The sequence below is a fragment of the Leptodactylus fuscus genome, chromosome 5, assembly GCF_031893055.1.
Source record: "Leptodactylus fuscus isolate aLepFus1 chromosome 5, aLepFus1.hap2, whole genome shotgun sequence".
In the NCBI taxonomy this organism is placed as follows: domain Eukaryota; kingdom Metazoa; phylum Chordata; class Amphibia; order Anura; family Leptodactylidae; genus Leptodactylus; species Leptodactylus fuscus.
In genome coordinates, this window is record NC_134269.1 from 49,510,021 (window position 1) to 49,524,767 (window position 14,747).

General features: G+C 42.0%; 1 protein-coding gene across 2 annotated transcripts in view; it reads left to right on the plus strand.

Moving 5' to 3' along the window:
- GOLM2 (golgi membrane protein 2) overlaps positions 1 to 13,413 on the plus strand; it is a 28,769-nt gene extending 15,356 nt beyond the window's left edge. The window contains exons 3-10 of one of the 2 annotated variants that reach the window (XM_075273080.1): positions 657 to 759; positions 842 to 926; positions 1,762 to 1,885; positions 2,441 to 2,521; positions 2,608 to 2,703; positions 3,319 to 3,447; positions 8,374 to 8,541; positions 11,258 to 13,413. In XM_075273080.1, the coding sequence (XP_075129181.1) occupies positions 657 to 759; positions 842 to 926; positions 1,762 to 1,885; positions 2,441 to 2,521; positions 2,608 to 2,703; positions 3,319 to 3,447; positions 8,374 to 8,541; positions 11,258 to 11,325 (854 nt within the window). In that variant the 3' untranslated portion in view covers positions 11,326 to 13,413. The remainder of the gene's footprint in view (positions 1 to 656; positions 760 to 841; positions 927 to 1,761; positions 1,886 to 2,440; positions 2,522 to 2,607; positions 2,704 to 3,318; positions 3,448 to 8,373; positions 8,542 to 11,257) is intronic. The other variant, XM_075273081.1, reaches the window with a different exon arrangement.
- The last annotated feature ends 1,334 nt before the right edge of the window (positions 13,414 to 14,747 follow it).

The following is a 14,747-nucleotide window of genomic DNA, read 5'->3' on the forward strand; positions in this document are numbered from 1 at the left end:
CCTGAGCATGCATATTTACTACGGCATAGAAGTAGCTGTCAGACACCATTTAACATGTCTGAACTTTGCTCTATAAATGCAAACATTTGTCAGACATACATGAAAAATCCTTAGGCATTATTTCCACTGTAGCACAGACAGGAATGTCTCATGTAGGTCAGTGTGGAAATGCAATTGTTAATATCTTTTGCAAAAATTAGAATTAATTTCCATAACAAATTTGTCCCACTTACAGCAAAATATGTTCGTGTATACAGCATAGACAGATGGAAGTCCTTATAATGCATACATTATATTAGGGCTGTGTGGTGGGGGGAGGGGCGGAAGTTAGCGACTTCAAAATAAAATGATGAATTACCAGTATATCTAATTATATTATACAATTACATTCTAGTATTAGATGTATAGTTTATGTATTTGCTTTCATAGGAAGTCAGTCACTAGTTTTACCTGAATTAAAGGAGCTTTACTGCTTCTGGCTGGCCATGGCTGTCAGCCACTTATGAAGGAGTCAGAGTTGGTGCTTTGGCCTACCAACTCCACAGCTGTACATCAAGTTATACCTTAATTATAGAATGTTATAAACCGATTTTTCTTTCATCTGATTGGCTGGTGTAATATTTAGGAAGGTCCTCTCTGTGTCCCTTCCTTTACAGAACAGTTAAATGAGCTCCGTCAGGAATTTATGCGACAAGAAGATCAACTACGCGAGTGTAAGAACAATAACACCCTGCTCCAGAAGGCAATGAAGGAAGAGAGGTAGGTGCAAACTCTTCTGTACACCTGTACACGGGTAACCTGCACATTAACCAGTCCACTAATTCTATGATGTTCTATGAAGTTTACAGTGCACAAAGCAGCTGGCCGATCAGAAACACGAGTACGAAGACAGTATAAAGAGGCTACAGAACGCTGACAAAGACAAGGTGGGTGGATTACATTGATTCATGTATTTTAGACCAGAGTAACACAGCGACTTTCTGTAGTGACAAAGGGTTTGTCCATGACTACTACATCACTAGGTGATGGTTGGGGGTCCGATACACAGTACCCACACTAATCAGCTGATATCTGCACAGTGTACAGAGCTAGAAGCACATAGCCCCCTACACTGTATTGGCTGTGGAGCACTATTGCAGCTCAGATACCATTTACTTTTAGCTGTATACAACAAATATATTGTTTTGTAGTTTTTTTTTGTTTTTTTTTTACAAGTGCAGTTTTTATTAAAGGGGTTATGTCACCACAGACATAAAATTCTTCTAAAATTCTATACCAAGCACAGGTACTATACATTGTATGGAGTTGGGCCTGATTTACAGTAGAGGCCACATTGCTCATGAAACTTTGCGTCTCCCAATCAGCTGAATGGTGTGGGTGCAGGGAGTCAGACCCCCACTGATCAGATATTGATGATATATCAAACTTGGAAAATCCCTTTAACCATGTTATTCAGGACCACTTTAACCATAGGGCCAACGGTGCACTTGCACCAGGCCCTATGGACAGCGGGACAGTCCTACATTTGCTGTCCTGCTGTCCAGGGCAGTGGATCCTTGCTGCCCCAACTCTGGATGCCAATGAATTGAAGCCAGTGATGAAGTAGGGAGCCGTCTGCTTCACCACGCGGCTGCTGTCTTTTCTCCCGGTGTCCTGGGAGCAGGAGGCGCAATGTAGTGACACCACTTACATCACGGGCTGAGCCCATACCAATGTGCAGAGTAAAGTTTGCATTTTTTTTTTTTTTTTTTTTTTTTGTAGGTGGAGGCAGATAAAGCAGACGTGGCCGCAGTTGAAAATGAGAACAAAATGCACACTGTACCTGCCATAGTCAAAGAGGAACGCGTAGAAGACCCTTCAAGTAACCGCCTACATTTTGAGAGAGGTGAAGAATTTTTACCATCTGTGTAGTTTTGGACTTGCTTGTCCATAGTTTATCATGTACCTGTAAACAGGAATCATACTTTACCATAGCAGGATTTTCCTAGTCGTTTTTTTTTTTCACATTTTCTCTGCATCTCTATTTAATTTTTGGGATTTTTCATATATGATCTGATGGGTTAACATGTCCTTTCACAGTTTCGCTCCTGCCTGTTGTGACATTAGGCAAGGACAAATTCTCCCGCATGGGCTTGTCCATTTTGGATGAAACTTTCTTGGTAGAATGATCCCCTAGCGATGGTAATCTCTGAGGGACTTCAGCAGCAAGTGCTTAATTTCCCTCCAGCGCCTCCCTAGGAGAAATAAGGGATTGCATGTTTACCCTTAATATCAGCAGTGTTTGCATAATGCATATGCATATGTATGTGTCTCCAGAGCAGAAGTTCTTCTTGATTGGGTGACCCCACTATAAAAACTGAAAATTCCTTAATGCGGTATTCATTTACAAATGTACATATATATATGAAATAGAATTATGATTTGGACTGGTACATCTTAGATGCTGCCAAAGCTGGTGGAGATGCAGGAATGCCAGAAATAGAAGACAGCGAGCCAATGAAACCAGATGCAGTCCCCACTGGTGAGTCTGAAGAGCACAATGGGGGATGAATTGTTCCATATGTTCTCCATATTCTAGTTCTTTACTCATGTGTGTCTCTTATGTAGCTGAGAAGAAGGTAGACTTACATGCCCTGGCCAATGAAATTGGGGAATCTGAGAAACAACCTTCTTTGCAACCAGATTCTATTGCAAACGCCCAAGGTAAGTGGTCTTTCATGGGCTGTGGTCCCAGTGAGCGGTGCTAATGTGAGTGTGGCTAGTTGGCTCACGAGGGGACCCCCTCAGAGGCTTCTCTCTTCATGAGGCCCAGTGAAATAATGCTAAAAAATTGAGATCTGGAATATATTTTAGTATATTGTGCCAGAGAACAGAGGTCAGGAACTAGCATAGATTTCCTATATAACTTGCACCATTTTTTGGCGTGCGTTATAGTAATTTGGTGAGCGGCACGCAAAAAGAGGAAAGTGGCGTAAAAATAGCCTGTGCACCATGACTATTCCCATATATACCAGTTTTCTGATGTGGGGGAATAGTGAATTACCCCATAGTATGTTTGTTTGTTTTTTTCTGGCAAAAAATTGCATTTATTTTTTAAGAATTTTTTCCATTTTTACCATTTTTATTTCTTACCTTGCATTTATCAAGTCCTATAGAGAAGCCTATGACAAGAATGCCAGAAAAAAAACCCTGTCTGACCTAGAGCAACATAGAATAATACAGATAATGCAGTACAGACGGTAGACAAAAGATAGACCTATAAAAATGCTGTGTAAACCGCCTTAAGACAACATTGTTATGTATTTTCCACTTCCTTAGCCAAGTACCTTCCTCCTGGTATTAAGAAGGACTCCCCGGTGGAAGACAACGCTCTGCACTTTGGTCAGCTGCCTCAGAAGCAAATCCCCAAAGAGCCGAAATCCATGATATTTCCAAATATAAAGCAGAGTGAGTACGATATTATGAATAGCTTACAAATCATTATCTTATCACAGCAAGGACGGCAGTACTGTAAATGAAGCCGCAACACGCTGTACTGTCTGTGGTGGAGAAACGTCATCGCTAGCCGTGTCATTTATTACTGTTACTTACCAGTATTATTATCCTGCTGGCATGTTTGCGGCTCATGGTGTTTTATAATCTCCATTTTTCAGCATTGTCGCCACTGGCAAGTACATTGTGTTTTATATTAGAAATATAATGTATATTGGAAGTAACAGACGATGTGATGTGGAAACCTATTCATTTCAGTGCAGACCTGACGAGAGATGGCCAAGGGATTTGCTGCCATCCAGTGGTCCGATTTGGTGTTACAAAGACTTGTAGAGATGCTGGTTTGTGAATAGATCAAATGTGATTCCATATCTTGTGGGGGGGTTTTTGACAATTGCGAATACAGGATGGCAAAATTTCCAAACAAAATAATCTAGTTTATTTAGTTGCTGGTACCTAAAGACAATACAGCCCCTCATTCTATAAATAAAGGGGTTGTTCTGGATTAAATAGATATATATATATATTTTTTTTTATTGGAAATTAAAAAGTTGTATTGTTACACTTTTAAGTCCTGGAAAATCCTTTTAAAGGGATTGCCCTATAATAAACACTTATCACCTTTACATAGTATTTGGTAAGTGTTCCTATGGCCGGGACCCTTACCAATAATGAAAACGGGGGTTCTGTATCCACCGTTTCAACAGAGTAAAGGTCTAAGACAAAGAGGGATGAGCTCTGTATTTGACTAACTATTAGTCCCATAGACTGTGAATGGAGTGGCAAGTGCATGTGTTCAACAATCGCTGCATTGAAGCAGAAGGGGGGTATCCCCATTCTTGTGAACATTGGGGGATCCACTAATGGGACTCCCATTTCTCAGATTCATCACCTATCCTGTGTATTAATTATGGGACAACCCCTTTAAGAAGAGGTTACCTTTGATGGCATACATGACATCATTCATGCCAGTTAAGAACGGAAGCCATGACTGTAGCTCTAATCTAGAATTGCAGTCCAAAAAGAGATTTCTTGCTTCTTTTATGAGTAGCTTTCACACTGCCAAAATACAAAAAAGTTACATGTGAACATAGCCTTATAAAATATGTCCTATTGTTTTTTCTAAATGGTGTGTATAGAATTGATATAATGCGTGTGTGACGTATACGATCATCCAGCCCAGTGGTCCTTCTGTACTATGTGCCCGGCCTCTTCATTTATACCACCTTGTTATACTCTCCCATGTAACACATGCTTTGACTTGGTTAATTTAACATTTGGCCTCTTTGCATTAATAATTTACGTATGTGGAAATAATATATGAAGTGTGGAGTTACAGTTACCCAGCAAATATCACTATGGCAGATTGATGGAAACTGATGCCATGTTTACTTCCCGTGTGGTGGAGAGGTGAATCTTTGTTTTTTACGGATGATGATGGGACATTCAGGCTTCTGGCTCTTGAACATTTATTGTAATTTATGGAGTAAATCTATTGTTATGCAATGCACAAATATGATGGGCGTATAAGAAGTATGACTGGTATACCTGGCAATGAGCGGGTTATTAATTTGGTACATAGAAACACAAATGTATCATGGCACAAGAGTGGCATTGCCGTTCAGCCTGTCTTCTATAGTGTATGTCTGATTTGACGTGGTCCGATGATATCTTCATGTTGAAGTTGTTGCAGGCGTTCTGTAAGTGAGATGGATGTCTGTGGTTCTTTGTGCCAGCCAGTAGAGTGTGTGTGTGTGTGGTGTAATCCTAGTTGTACATGGTAATGGCAGGGTACATTTGGTGATAATGCCAGGGTACATTTAGCCCCAGTTCACATCTGTGCATTGATTTCCGTTCGGGAAGTCTGCTTTGGGACCCTCCAAACGGAAACCTAATCCACATGAAAAAGTGCTTACCTAAGGAAACCTGTGGACACCATAGACTATAATGGGATCCATGTGGTTTCCGCTCTGTTTCTGCACGAAAAATGCAGAGAGAAGAGTGCTACTTGCGCTTTTCTCTCTGCATTTTTCATGCGGAGAGGGGAACTAAGTGGCCCGAACACACATGTGATCCGGGCTTTAACCCATTGCAGCAGTGATATACTTTAGGCAATATTCACGCTTATCATGCTCTGGAAAGCAGCTTACAGTATGGCTGTACTTCAGATTTATTTTGAGGCAGATTCCGCCAGTTTTTAGTTAGGAGGTGATGGAGAACATTTTAAACTTGCATCTTGCTCCATCTTGGTGCACATTCTGTGTTTGATGCAGCCATAGAGCTCGCGGGGTGAGACTACTGCGTTTTTATTCCATTTCTGTGGCTAAGCAGCAAGTAAACCTGCGGCAGAAAGCTGAAGCTCTGGCTTTCCACTGCGGGATGCACAGCGATAGATTTTGGAGGAGTCTGAGGCTGAACACTTACCTCAATCTCCACTTCACTTTCCTTTATTATAAACTGCATTTTTTTAAAATTCCTTTACACTACAATACAGTTGTTTACCAAAACCCATAGAATTGGCGCACACAGAATCCTTCTATTATCCTTAAGACAATAGGAAGGAGTTGTGGCTTTCCTTCCAGCCGGGCCAGGAAATGCTCCTTGGGAAAGGTTATACAAATTGGCTGCTTTCTAAAAGTAAGAAATCTGTTTCTCTAGGTAGCCACCCTGTATGTAAGTCACTGTTTTACCCATTAACTAACCTTGAGACATGGCCAAGCCGGAGTCTCCCATCTGTAGACTAGATCTGTTTCAGGGTTTTTCTCCATAAGGAGAAACTAAATCCCCAAAAGCTGTATGAAAGGCCTCTCACCTAACCAACTAGTACCCTGCTCTGTGCTGACCAGGGGTGAGGACACCACAACCAAATGGGTGCCTCTAACTTTTGGAGGAGACTCTTGGACGGCTATATGATGTTTCAAGGCTCTTCTATGGGTTGGGCATTGATTTACAGGGTAGTTTTCTGTAGGAGTTACCAGAGGGACCGTTTTCTTTCTCCATAATTCTTACATAATACTGTATTGTACTACATATACGGACGAAAGGCTGAAACTAAATTTTGTTATGGCGTGAAGTTTTCCCTTTGGTAAAGATACATCTAGTCCTAGAATATAGTAGTCAGTAGTCGCCCTATATTGTGGGGCTCTTTGCCTTCTTTTTTGGAATATGGGTGTTGTAGAGCAATTCTTGCACGGATGGCGTAAGCCTGACCACCTACTATATGATCCATTGTGACTGGTCCGCATGCAATGTTACACTTTTTGGTCCTTATCAACTATTTGCACAGAATTTCAGAAACCAGAACCACAAGAGTGCGCTGATGGCTTTGCTGGTTTTAGTATGAAAAAGTTTTAGTCTCTGACTTCCATATGTGAACTAGGTTTGGCTTACACACGGCAGGACTATAGTGTAACATAGAAAGTTGTCCAGATATTGATCAGGATGTTCTATCTGAGTATAGCTGATATTGCTATTCATATGCCAGGGGCTGATGTTAGAAGCTCCCACACTTATATATAGGCCATGTCTCACTCTACGATTTTCTATATACCTGTACTGTTTTAATAGAATTGTAACCCTTTCTTCTCCTTGTGATACTGCTCATCGCTGTCTCTCCTTCTATCTGTACAGAACTATACCTAGGTAACAAATACCTATGATTATACGGCTTAGAGGACCTGTCTCCTCGCTTGACCCGTCTAAGTAAATACTTGTATTCCCCATAAGATAACAATTCTGAAGCATCTTTTCTTATAATGGCATGTTATGCTCGTCCTCTATTATTCTTAGAAATTTATAAATAAATGGACAACTGGGTGTTACCATTCAAAGGGGTGTGTCTGAACTGTCAACACTGATTGGATAGTGTCAGACTGTGTTGGAACACCCCTTAGCTGGTAACACCTATTTGTCATATATATCCTTGGTGTAATCTGAATAAAAACCAGGAGCCTGATAGGGACCTGTCCAAGTTACCCCTTGGCCTATTAAACGATGGACAAATTAGATTTTTGGCCACGCTGTGTTTAAGTCCTCAAAATATAGGTGACATTTTGTTATCCTTTGCTGATCTTGGGGGATGTCTTGGTGTAAACGGCACCTTTAAATTAAGCTGCAAGGAATCTGATAACCTCATAGCCCAACAGGCCTCATGAACGGCCACACATCCTGGAAAATGGCTGCTGTGGGTATCCAGGGATTTGACTGCACACAATGACTTTGCCGATAACATTGAGGTATTGTCTTCAAGCTCAGGCTGTCATTGCCACCACGGACGGCTGGGAATTTTCGCCACTTACAATTGCTGGACCCTTTACCGTTAGATCCGCTCCTGCTTATCAAGGGGAAAGATTCTGATCCTATAATTGTATTGTCTTGTATAGGACTTTATTATGCCAAGTGGCTCCAATATAGATCTCCTTTTTTTGGCAGCACAATGCCTCCGACTCCCTACTCTCAGTGCATGCTCCCATTATTCATTTACCATGCATGTGCCATATATTCTGGATTTGTGCACGCTCCCCATCTACACCTATTTAGTTTTTTGTTGATATCTATATAAAGTTTTTTTGCGCAGACATAAATGTGTGATTTATACTTGTCTAGCATTACTGTATGTGTCCTATTTCATGTATTTGGCTACGAGACCCTGCCCCCTTCCCCTTGTGTCGGACCAATTCGCTGTCTAATATAAAGAGCTACTATGCCTCTCCTGTTCTTGACTCCTTTTTAGATTTCGGCATTGTAGTGATCTTCAGATGACTCAGTCTTTTGGGTTAAAGTCCTGTCCTGTCTATACTGATGTTTCCTAATTTTCTCACATTTTCCTTCCTTCTCTCCTCTTCTATCCCTTTCTGCTCCTTCCTGCTCCCGACTTCCCAGGTCGGTTTTTTGATGAGAATGAGTCCCCTGTAGATGCTCAACATGGTTCTAAAGTGGCAGATTATAACGGGGATGATGGTAACGTGGGTGAGTACGAGGCAGACAAGCAGGCAGAGCTGGCCTACAATGAGGAAGAGGATGGTGATGGGGGAGAAGAAGACGTACAAGGTGAGCGTGGGCTCTGCCTGCGTCAAATTATCCCCATGTTGTACACAATCCAGCTCTGGATTATCCAAGTCACGTGACTGCCGTCACCAGGAGTGTCTGCTATTTATAACCATTTCACAGCAATGGCTTTCAATACATTTATCGCTGAGATGTTGGATGACTGTGGGGTGTTCTGCTTCGTTCTGCATGCCGACTTCTGTGCATGACCTCTCTACTACCGCCTTTGTATGATGCTCTGTACATTTAGTACTAGATTGCATGTTTCTGTATTATTGCTAATCTACATACGTCGTGTTTTACTCACCGGCATCAGTCATGTGTTTGTATACAGGATTCATCTGGTTTGTGGTGTTATAGCCAGTGCATCTTTCTCTGCATTCATTATAAACAGCATGGGTTATGTGTCTATGTCGTTATTCATGTTATATATGGTCGTGCATGTGGTGATCGCAGTTTTTCATATGGTAAATGTGAATTCACATGTCGCAGTTTGCTGCAAAAATTGCAAATTAGTTCCATTTATCTGGTTGGACTGGTTTCTGCAGATGAATGGGGCACTTGCAGAAATTTCTGCAATAAGTTCAATATTCCAGGTATTTTAAGTGTCCCCTAATGGGATAGGAGGTAACTTGCTAGTTGGTAGGGGTCCAACTTCTGGGCCCCTCACAGATCACAGGAACAGGTATTCATTTTGTATAGGAGGTATCTGGAGACCGCTGAAGGCAGTCAAGTACAGTGCTTGGGTATCTCCAGGAGTCCCATAGATCTATGCATGTACAACAAGCCTCTCCCGTCATATGGAATTACAAGGGACCCCCATGCTCATTAACCCTTGGGGGGGGAATCCCAGCGATGGGACCCCTAGTGATCAACAAGTTACACCCTGACCTGTGGATAGGGGCGGGCTTCACATATATAGAATACCCCTTTAAAGGATTTTTCTGTTTTACATGAGCACCCCATTAGCAGTTACATCCTCCCTGCTGTACTTACTCCATTCATTCTGGTCTTGGCCAAGATGGATGGGGAGGGGGGTTCTAATATCCAGATGCTGTACACAATTCTATCAAGACTCACACACTGTTCCCAATGTAGTCTACACCTAAAGGAGTTTATGGAAACCATGGAGTTCATATAGATTGCATTGCACGATTATTGTAGATATTTGGCACAACATACTTACCCATTGTAAACTTAGGTCCGCCATATGCGGAGAGATATACTTCAGTTCAGACTATATCTGGTGGGTTGTGAAAATTATATTTTCAGCGCTGCAAAAAAAGCCTCCCATTGACTTAAGTGGGTTCCTTTTTCTGCTTCCACACCAAATTCCTCACCATTTTCCTCCATATGATTGGACCCTTAGGATTTATCTTCAGGCAGCGGATTCTGCCTTGCATACCCCATTCAAATGAAAGAGACAGTAAAAAATAACTCAAATCCGCCTGCAAAATAACTCTGTGAACTTACCCTTACATGCGAAAGTTGAACAGTACAATATTGGATTTGTTGCAGCTTACGATCAATCCTTATAGGGTTCCATAGTGAGGGACAGTTCATGGCTTGAGGAAATCGTGCCCATGACCATTCCTGACTCCTTATGGCAGTACAAGGGACTATTAATGTCACCACCTATTAGAGGTACCCAAGGGCTACACTGGTAAAATAAAGCAGGTATGGTACATATAGACATCCTTGTCAAGTACTTGGTTGAATATATCTATATATATATATATATATATATATATATATATATATCTATATATATATATCTATCGCCAACCACTAAGTGAACGAAGAGTATAACGGAAAACTCCATTATCTCTCAGGGTCACTGCCAGTATTGGCAAATGTACCATGTACAACTGCTATGTGGGTACTCAGCCTCAGGATTTTGGAGGGAGCTTATTGCATGAGCTATCTTTTGTTCTGTAGTCTGACTACCTACCCTCTTGTTCTAGACTGGATTGAGAAGATAATTATTTAAAAAAAAAAGTCTTCAGTAACCAGATTGTATTCCAGATACATACCATATTCCAGATTGTAGGACATAGTTGTCCCAATATGTGCCACAATTATTAGGCCATGTACAATGCTTAATAATGTTGCCACATTTTCTACAAGCACAGCAGATCATTATGACTGGTATACTACATGCCGGTCCTAAAGAGATTTACCAGGTCTTTCCTTAGAATAGTAAGCCCAGGACCCCTGCCCTTCAGCTGCTTGTAGAGGCTACAGCTTCTTCCCTGTGGCGGTGATGTCACATGGGTATAGCAGAAGTTGAGTCCCATTCAGGTAATACCAAGCACAGGCCCTACAATTTTGTATGGCAATGTGCCTAGTATTAAGTGAAGGGGCTGCAGCGCTGACCCAAACACTGCGGCCTCTGTAATTTCCTGGTCAGCAAAATCTATCAGGTTGGACCCTCACCGATCACATACTGATGGCCCATCTATATATGTCCCAGAAAATCCTTAATAAGTTGACCCCATTATGATCTGCAGGAAGCATAAACTCTGGTACTCCTTTACCCTTACATATTGCTAGTGTTCCTGTGCAGAACTAGTTACTTATCCCAGTGACCCAATGCCTCCGTGCTGACCCCATTCCCCTTCAGCAGTCTCCTGTAGGTCAGGTTGTTTTAGTTTATTCAATTTGTGGTTTTGCATCTAATACTACTGGATCTGGAATAACATTTTTCTTCTTTATTTAGATGATGAAAATGATGGACAAGTGGATGCAGCCGAATACAGAAAAGATCATTTCGGTGAGACCCTGTAACCTGTGACCTGGATATACGGAAGAATGGAATCATACGTGCCAAGTGCTGGGGTCTTTCTCTAGTCTATCATTTGTACTGTAAGAGGAGGCTCAAAGACCAGGAACAGACCATGTTCATACTGGTGCAGGGGAGGATCAGACCTGTTCTATAGTTACTTGCCCCCTTCTTTTTTGGACGGGGCACTACCTGGTTGTAGTAGGACTACTCCTGCAGTGGCCATCACACAGACCACTTGTGGCTGTAGATGTTGAGCTTCCTCCTTGATTGATTGACTCTTTAACCATTTTTTTTTCTTTGGGGCTGTAAATATGAACTTTTTGCTGGAAATTTTGATCTGGATTCAGTTCCCACCTAGTAGGTTCATAAGCCGCCCAACAATACCTGGAGTCAATGACTGTCTTGTACATATCTTCTTGCCAGGAACATTGCCTGTAGAAGATCCACTGCGCACATGATCACATTGTTGGATATACTGTATTAGGATATGTACTCTCCTGGTACATTTGATACACGATCACCTATGGATTCTGACTTTATGATGCAGACCCCATATCATGGGAGTTACGTGCCCGGTTCTATGTGAATTGAAGGGCTGTGTCTTAGGATATTTTCTGAAGAAGGGTCCAATCTTCCTAGTGTAAGCAGTGCCGCCAAGTACCAGTTTCTCTGCAAATATATTTATAAAATCTTTGTATTTTGTATGTAATATGTGTAAATAGACTCATGCACTGTACTATGTAACACCTATGTTGTTCAAGCAGATCCTGCGCCTTGAAATTCAGTTCAGATCAATAATCCAATTCTACATATCAGTACATTAGGAATCTAAGGGTGTTGCTACTGGCTAACTCACCGCACATGCCCAATGATGGACTGCCGCGATCATCCGATTTAGATAATTCCTTGGATAGTACACATTTACAGCGGGCATTTTTTTTTTTTTTTTTCTATCCACCCTAGGGGTTAGATGGCACAAGCAGTTTCTTTTCACTAAACATCACATACAGCCTTAATTTACTCCAGTGCATGAATAGTTAAGGATCTAGAAATCTAACGCCTAAAATTAAAACCGAATCAAATTGATACCTCTTAGTATAGACTATTCTAGTTCTGGAGCCCAGTGCCCAGCTTGCTCTGTTCACACCTGTAAAATTGACTGCCACACATGACAATGCAAGACTCCATAAGGTGGACTGGATCCCAGTGGTAGAGAAATGAAGACCTTTCTGTTCTCCGCTGGTGTGTGTTTCGAAGGAACCCCCCCTCCCCCTTCCCTATATGAGCATTGGTGCTTAGTGGAGCCACCTACTGGGCTGAACTAAGTGTACATAAAGTAGTCTGTTCACTTATGTGATATTTTTGGCCTTTTCACTATTTTAGTGTCTTATTTAATTAGTTTGCAGCAAATCGACAGGCGGCATACCGGTGCAGCAAACGTGTGAGAAACATGTCAAGCTACGGTTGAGCACAAGGACACTTTCTTTTATGCAAATAATGAAGGAAGAAGGACTAAACGAATCATCTGCCTCCTGTATCTCACATTGAACATTCTGTCTGGCCGTGCTATAAGAAAAACAGTTCCTGAATGTATTGGGTTGTAGGAAGGGTGAGTGCCAAGAAACATGGCTGCCATTCTAGTTGCCACTGGGAAAGTCGCCTGGTTCAGTAGTTGTGTATCCCTGCATAGCCCTAGTGGATGCCGAGTGCGCAGTCACTTTAGTTGTCGCACTACTTTTCCCTGGATATAACCTAAGATTCAGTTGAATAGGATCTGTGAAAAGCAGGACTTCATTTTTTTTTTTCATTTTCAGGAACTGTGAGGACAGGGCACCTATACAACTCTGTTGCAGAGATTTTTTTTGTCCTTGGCAATACCCATTTTAAACACCTATTTCTTCTGTTAACTTTACATTTCCAACTTAAGAAAATTTGTTATTGGTTGTTTTAACATTTGTATATTTGTGTGTGTGAGCTGGTCCGCAGGGCTTTGGTACTGTCTACAACTTGCCCTGATACCTGTGTCCTTGTCCTGCAGTGTGGGAGAGCAACCTGTCCAGGACGTTCTTAATAAAGGTAGTAAAATGGTTTATTCTGAGTGTGTTATTCCAGGGCACGTGTCTGCTTTACATTTCACTAGAAGCGGACATGGACTGAGCTGTTCAAAAGGTGAGTGTGGTCAGGGCCCCTATTGGCACTCCCTGCTTGAAGCGAATGGATTCCATTTTTCTGTTCCTGAGCCTTTCTATAGGTTCGGTCTCTACAAATTCATTTGTGAGTTGCAGTGACCTGAAAGTTTACAGTGACGCAGTCTCCTCTTCTTACAGCGACTCACGGGTAATGCCACAAAGCCCTATTGTCTTTGTACTTCCTCGTATTTTTTTGATTTATAGTTGAAGTAATCTTGAAAGGGATTGCTTAAGGATGGCAATCCCTCTTCATATGCCTATTGGGTTACCTTCTTACTGTAACTCCAGTTATAAAGAATGAATAGTAGAAGTTATATGTTATATGACGGTGCAGTGCTCTGTCCGCCGACGGACCAGAACAACAACCTGCAAACCGCTAAAATAGTGGACACCAATGTGCCCCATGACTATTATGGGATCCATCAGGTGTCTGTTCTTTAAACTGAAACCAATAGACATAACAGACGGACTTGCAGTGCTTTATCATCCAGCGATTTTTGACACACACAGTGGCGGAGTCTTCAAACAGAGACATAAACGCCAATATGACTGCTATACCTACAAGGCAATAAATCCATCAACGCTTCCTCCCTTCTCCATAGACTTATGTGTGTGATCTGGATACAGAGATGATTTCATATAAGTAAGGAGTCAAGGTCCGGCTCCATGCTCATATGTGCACTTTGTCAATGTGCTAAATGTATATTTTAATAGTTCTTGCGCTGACCAATTATTTGCTGTGGCCCCTGTATTATCACGGGTGTGTGTAGGGGGCTGTGAGCATGGAGGCAAAATTCAGGACAAGTCCTATTCGTTTCCATTTTGCTGCCCAGGCTAACTGCACAAATGAATGGGTACATGGAGGGTACATGAACGTCATCCATGTGCCATCTGTGCTGGTTTACCATGGACCCCCAGATACACATGGTCATGTGCATTTACCCTTACCCCTCGTTCACATCTGCATATGGTAATCCGTTTGGGGAATCTGCAAGGGGACCCCCCCCCCCCCCCAACGGAATACCGAACGGATTTGCAAACACTGTATAGTGAGAGCACACGGACCCCATAGATTATAATGGGGTTCGTGTACTTGCCACGCACTGCTGGCACAAATCATGTGGACAGGAAAGTAGATTGTGAACTATTTTCCTGTCTGCATGTTTCCTGCGGAGATCTGCCGGCAAACACACGGACCCCATGATAGTCTATAGCGTCCGTGTGCTTTCACTGCA